Source organism: Castanea sativa, chromosome 5 (assembly GCF_040712315.1).
Source record: "Castanea sativa cultivar Marrone di Chiusa Pesio chromosome 5, ASM4071231v1".
Lineage (NCBI taxonomy): Eukaryota > Viridiplantae > Streptophyta > Magnoliopsida > Fagales > Fagaceae > Castanea > Castanea sativa.
This window is the reverse complement of record NC_134017.1, coordinates 10,680,346-10,686,832: the sequence shown is the minus strand read 5'-3', so window position 1 is coordinate 10,686,832 and position 6,487 is coordinate 10,680,346. Positions and strand designations below refer to the sequence as shown.

The window sequence follows — 6,487 nt, the reverse complement described above, 5'->3', positions numbered from 1 at the left end:
CCCCAGCTTGAAATTCTTGGGTCCATCCCTAATTACAGCAACACGCATTACCATTAATGGTTGCGTGTATGATACTATAATTGTATGTACATTTTCATTTTCTTTAATTGGTAATTATAAATTACATCCTTTCAATTTTTGGCTAACTTCCAAGTTAGTTCTAGGGTGTGTTGGTGTGGTTCATATGCAACTTGGTTTTTCAGTCACAAGACTATCTGGCCAGAAGGGGGGATAACTGAGTTCCGGACTAAATATTGGATGACTGTTTTAATTGGGTTATTTGACAACTGAGGTTGCTTCATACTTGACATCTTTGTTTTGTAAAAACTCATAGAGAAGAAAATGAGGGATACTATTTTGACTTCCTTTTATAAACTCGATTTCAAAATTACAAATTGATAAAATAGTTTGCCATCTAGCAAAAACTTGTTTTGATACAATATTTTTAATATCCTTTTCTAAACACATGTTTTGCTGATTTACAATCTACTCTAACAAAAAAAACTTTTGATTTAGATAAAATCTGTTTTTTAATAGTACTATATATATTTAGTTTGAGTTGGATTCCATAGTGTATATATATATATATATATATATCTAATTTGCAATGTTAAATCCACCAAAACATCTTTCTTTTTATTACTCTCTCTCTCTCTCTCTCCAACAACCATTCACATGGGCTCTACCACCCACCCTATCAATGACTAGTCAAGACACATAACACATGGAAGGAGCTAAACTTAATGGGATGGTGGTGGTAATGGCATTTCAAATTTTGGAGGATCTCATGGGTTTTAGAGGAGGGGGAGGGGGAGGGGCTGATGTAAGTTTGCTATAAGTTATTCAATTTAAGATCACACTAGAACTCTGAGTCAAAGTATCAACTGAAACTTTAACTAAAAATCAAAGTATTGATCGACACTTTGACCCCTAAATAAGTGCTGATTGGCACTCAAGGGCTGAACTTTAGCACTTATTGTGCAAATCATGAATTTTTAGAATCTCTTTTTTATTTTTCTTTTTTCTAATTTGCAGCTTAATCATATCATTATCTAAGATAATCATTCGAAAGCTATCTATCTTGGCAAAAGTTAGAAACTCATTCTCACAAAACTTTCATGCTCACTTCCAAAAAACACTCAATATATATAGTCAAGATTTGAGAAAGCTATTGAGATAAAGCCATTAAGTGATTGTTGATCCTTTGTACCAATCATGTCACTTTACTCCCTCAACATATATGAAATTTATAGCTATAGTGGCTCTAAATTCACTTTGAATTGATGTCTAATCACTTTCAATAATCAAATCATTCAAAATCTGTCATTATTCTACAAATATTTTTAAAGAACTAAAGGAGATTTGAAGAGAAATTTTGAAGGGAAGAGGCACTGCCCGTGAACTCAATCTAAAGGACGTTCGAGCTAGTTCTTAAAATTAACTATGCATGCAAGTATAACCTAACTGAAGTAGTGTAGCCTTGAACCTTTGATTGTGAATGAATGAAAACATGTTTATGATTAATGATATGAGTTTATTTAGATTCAAACATGTTAGCTTTAGATTAGAGTTTTCAAATGCTCATATACTTTCAATATGTTCAAAACCTTTTTTTCAAAACCCTAATTTCCCAATCTATTTTTTCTGATGATAGCATCATGTTCTTGTTTGACACATGGTCGTGGCCATCATATTCTAGAAGGCCGATTCATTGAGTGGGGTGAGTGCATTAGACTTTCCTATTTCAAAACTTAGCCTCCAATCTAAAATCATTTGTTCTAGACTAGATCTTATCAATGTAATTTTCAATTTTTTAGAATTTAACTAGGAAATCAAAGCCATGTAATTTCTTAGATTGTATATTGGAACAAAAATGTGTAAGTTTCCTTTTCTATTAAATGTAAATTTTCAATTCAATCAGTAAAAATGAAGTATTTATATAATTTTCTTATTTTTCTAATTTAATAAAATAATTAGAAATTTCATATGAAATCCTAAATCTAAGAGGGTCAAATGTCATCCATTTGAATCACGCATTTTGAAAGACAAATAACATGACTACGCCTATTCTAGTGGGACTAATTTCCCCAAGGTCACGATCTATCACAAAACAACAATGTACCAAGAAATAGAGAAATAAAAAGGAGCCATGGAAATGGGACTTTCATTGCCAAACTCTGTTAAACCACGTTAAATTGCTTGTCTTCCTTTTATGCTTTCTTTCCGTATTTTATGCATTAGACACTTGCAATAAAAAAATTGATCTTAAAAATTACGTTCTCATTTGTTTTTTTTTTTTTAAATGGACCACTTTCTTTTCTCTCTCTTTTTTTTTTTTTTTTTTTGGTAACCAAGACCGGCTTTTTTCTTTTTGTAAATACTTGGTACTTTTTAGCCGCTGTAATTCTTTTGAATAAGTATATACATGTATAATTTCAAGTCGTTGCTAGTTACAAATTGGAAGTAAAACCTAGACAAAACGTAAAGATTACTTTGCCAATTACTACCTATACAGTCAACATTAATATTTAATTGGATCTGACATTCGGCATTGACTAATTACCTAATCAGGAATCAGTGCTAGAACATTAAAAGGGTGTATTAGTTACATGATTATATCACCTAACGATTACTATGACATTAAATTTTGTCCAAGCAGTTCTGCATCTAAGAAATTTTAAATCATGCCCAAAGTTTTGCAGTTAAAGGACATGAAAACAGTTTAAAATAAATTATCTGAATCCAGTCATCCAATCTGACCAGATTGAATTAAACTTTTATTTACCTTTTTAGATATGGGATTAAATTGAGCTTCACATGCCAAACAATAGGTCATAAATTATATGTCATGTGGGTGATCATTTTGAGTTATAATTAAGAAAGAAAGAGTAAGAATACAAGTTTTTTTTAGAGAGTTTCAACCTATGGCGTTCACTGATTGTACTCTTTATAATCAGACCAAGATACTAATTAGTTTTTGGTATAGGCGAAAATTGAACCACATATTTCTTATTCAACTATCAGAAGCTTTACTAGTTTAATTAACTGGAATTCACATCAGGAGTATGAGTTGTTTGACAAGTATAAGAATAAATTGTCTCATTAATTTGTGAATTAAAAACAGATCATTGCCAAACTGATAAACATATAATAAGAAAACTTATTAAGCAATGAAATCGGAAGGTAAGGAATCAATTTGCTGGTTCCTTGATTTTCATTTTGTCAATGATTAGTAAATTGTAAGCAAAAATTGAAAGAACAAAATTGGCTAGAGGTCGCAACTAATTAAGCAGCTGGAATTTTTTTAGAGTTATATAATGTTCTAATATTGTAAGGCCATGATGTGATACAACCACAACTATATCATTCCATGACTAAAATTTCCTGTTATATAACCTTAACCACTGACTTGTTTTCTCTCTAAAGTTTTTATATATATTTTTTATAACCCTTTGATTTTCTGACTTTTTATGTGAGCAAGACTTGCAAAATGGGTCATCAGAGATGGCACATGAAAACATGGACCTCCACTTCATAATGAATGTCACTTCCACACGTGTTAGAAACCCAGTAGAGAGAGCCAGTCCAAAGCAGGTAAAATGGAGACATCTGTGTGTGTTGGTTGGGACTAGATTTGAGATGGTAGGTTCATATTCACCCATGCGCGTTTCGTCCACTTCATGTAAATCACCTAACAATGTGCGGAAAACTAAAAAGGAAAACATCATTAGGAATTATTTTAGAAAAAGGTGTACGTTAACAAATGCTTCAAAATCATCGATTTATAAAATATTTTTAAAAGTATTTTATAAAAAAATGATAAAATAATTAATTTTTTAATTATATATTTTATAATAAAAGTTGAGTTTAAAAACTGTAATTGCGCTAAATTGTTTCACCAAAATGCAAAACTCTTTTAGATTTAAAAAATAGATATAATTTTTTTTCATCTTTAACAGTTTTTTATTTTTTTATTTTATAAAAGTAGTGTTAAAATTTTTTTTAATATGATTTATTAATAATTACTTTAAAAACTTCAATTAACACGACTTTTTACAAATTTTTACAAAGTTTCTTTTTTAAAATAGTGATTAAATACTAGTTACATGGCCTTTTGTCAGAATATATTGAAAAAATTGAAAGGTTAGAATATGGCACATTGAAAGGTATAAAGGAAGGTAGAATATATTGAAAATCTCAAGGTTGCGTGATCAATATAGCATTGAGTATTGCTTGGGGTGAGTGGGATTTGAAGGAGTAATGTACTGCATGGTTTAGTTACATCAATAAAATATTACCCTCTCTATTAATACTATTTTACCAACCTCTAGTTATGTGCCAAAACTAAAGTAGCCTATATTATTCATCACTGTCAGCACCATTTATTTATAAATATTTTTAGTCTTCCTATAAAAATTATAATTAAAACCTCATAGCTCAAATTATTGCAAATATTTTATTAGTAAAAATTTATTGAATATTATCAGAATACAGTACTCAAATGGTATTATCTCTTATTCTTTGAATAATAAATCGCGCTATAAGAAAAAGAAAAGAAAAGCATACTTAGTGAATGTTGCATGTCAACCATGTGTAAGCTGTAAGATTAAAATCAAGCAAAGATTATTTCATCTAGTACAGAGAGTGTTCCCACTCTCCCCCATAAGAAAGTGGTGATAGTTCTTCAGTTGTGGTTATCATGTTGCTGTCTCTCTCTCTCTCTCTCTCTTGTCAAGGTGCTATTTCACCATCCTTTCATCACTCCACAACCCACAAATACCTTTCTTCTACTTTCTAGAGTCAAAAGCAAGCATCTCTCTCTCTCCTCCTCTCTGAGAACCAAATCAAACACCTGCAACTTCCTTTTATTTCTCACTCACAACCATATCGAACACCTTACTCTTTGTTTCTAGATTCCAAAACAATCACCTCTCTCTCTCTCTAAAGCAAACAGCTTTATATCTTTCTCATAAGTACACCTCATAACAAACAAGCATCTACTCCTTCCATTCTCCTCTCCTCTAGTACTCTGAACAAAATGGCAGACAGGGTGTATCCCTCGTCTAAACCTGCCACCAATGGTACCACCGCAGCTACCGCCACCACCACCAACGGTGCATTCCCAGCCACCAAGGCCCAACTCTACGGCGCCACACGCCCCGCCTACCGCCCACAACCCCACAACCGCCGCCGCCAACACAGCCGTAGCTGCTGCTGCTCCTGTTGCATCTGGCTAACCTTCTTTCTCCTCCTCCTCATCCTCCTAGTAGCCATTGCAGGTGCCATTGTCTACGTCCTCTACCGCCCCCACCGCCCTACTTTCTCTGTCTCCAACCTCAAAGTCTCGTACCTCAACGTAACTTCATCCTCAACCATAAACTCCAAGTTTGACCTAAACATCACAGCCAAGAACCCTAACAAAAAGCTTGGTTACATCTACGACACTATCTCCGTCTCTTTACTCTCCAACGATATTGATATTGGTGATTCAACCATACCTGCCTTCGAGCAAGGCAAAAAGGACACGACCCTTTTGAAGGCTGACATAACAAACACTGGCAAAACACTTGACAGTGGTTCTGTTAGTACTTTGAAGACGGACTTGAAGAGCAAGAGTGGTTTTCCATTGAAGATAGAGATTGACACAAAGGTGAAGGCCAAGATGGGAGGCTTCAAGACCCCAAAGGTTGGAATAAGGGTTACTTGTGATGGAATTACAGCTACTGTTCCCACTGGAAAAACTGCAGCAACTGCATCCACTTCTGCTTCTAAGTGCAAGGTTGATATCAGAATCAAGATTTGGAAATGGACTTTCTAAGAGGTAATGAATGGAAAAGAAGAAGGTGCATGTGTGAAATTTTTTGTTGGGGTTATCTTAATTTCTTTTTAAATAATTGTCTATTATTTTTATTTTTTAAGTTTTTTCTTATTTTGGTGATTTTGTAAATGGGAAAAATGTTGGCGAGTTGATTTGTACTAAAGTAGAGAAAATTTGTTATATATTTTTGCAAAAAGTTTGTGTTTTTTGTAATTTTTTTTTTCCCAATTAATAATACCTGCACAACTTGTTTTTAATGTTTATCTTGTACTTGGTAGTTGGGACTTTTTTTGGCTACATCTTTTTTAGTAAAACCAAAAGGCAAAAGCCATGTTAGTACAGAGTTCAATGTTGTATATCAAATTTGTATATAGGTTAGATTTGATGTGTTTAAAGTATTTTATTTGCATAGTTCACGAATTTTGGCTCAACGGTAAGTAATTGCAAGAAAATTAATATTACTGTGGGTTGAAATTTATTGTTAAAAAATATTGTCGGTTCTTAATTTAAATAGTCTCAACAAGGCATCGAATTTGATTTCAAATCTCCTTTTGATTGTGTGTAAAATCAAGAACCATTCAATCAAGTTTTTTGCCAGTGTTAATTATTAGATTTTTTCTTTCTTTCACATGGCATGTGGTTGTGGCTTTGGTTCCTTTTTAATAACAA

The 6,487-nt window shown here is 32.6% G+C and overlaps 1 protein-coding gene across 1 annotated transcript; it reads left to right on the top strand.

Moving 5' to 3' along the window:
- Positions 1 to 4,715: 4,715 nt before the first annotated feature.
- LOC142634147 (NDR1/HIN1-like protein 13) lies at positions 4,716 to 6,075 on the top strand. Its single transcript, XM_075808425.1, has one exon. The coding sequence runs from the start codon at positions 5,039 to 5,041 to the stop codon at positions 5,816 to 5,818; it is 780 nt and encodes a 259-aa protein (XP_075664540.1). The 5' UTR covers positions 4,716 to 5,038; the 3' UTR covers positions 5,819 to 6,075.
- Positions 6,076 to 6,487: the final 412 nt, after the last annotated feature.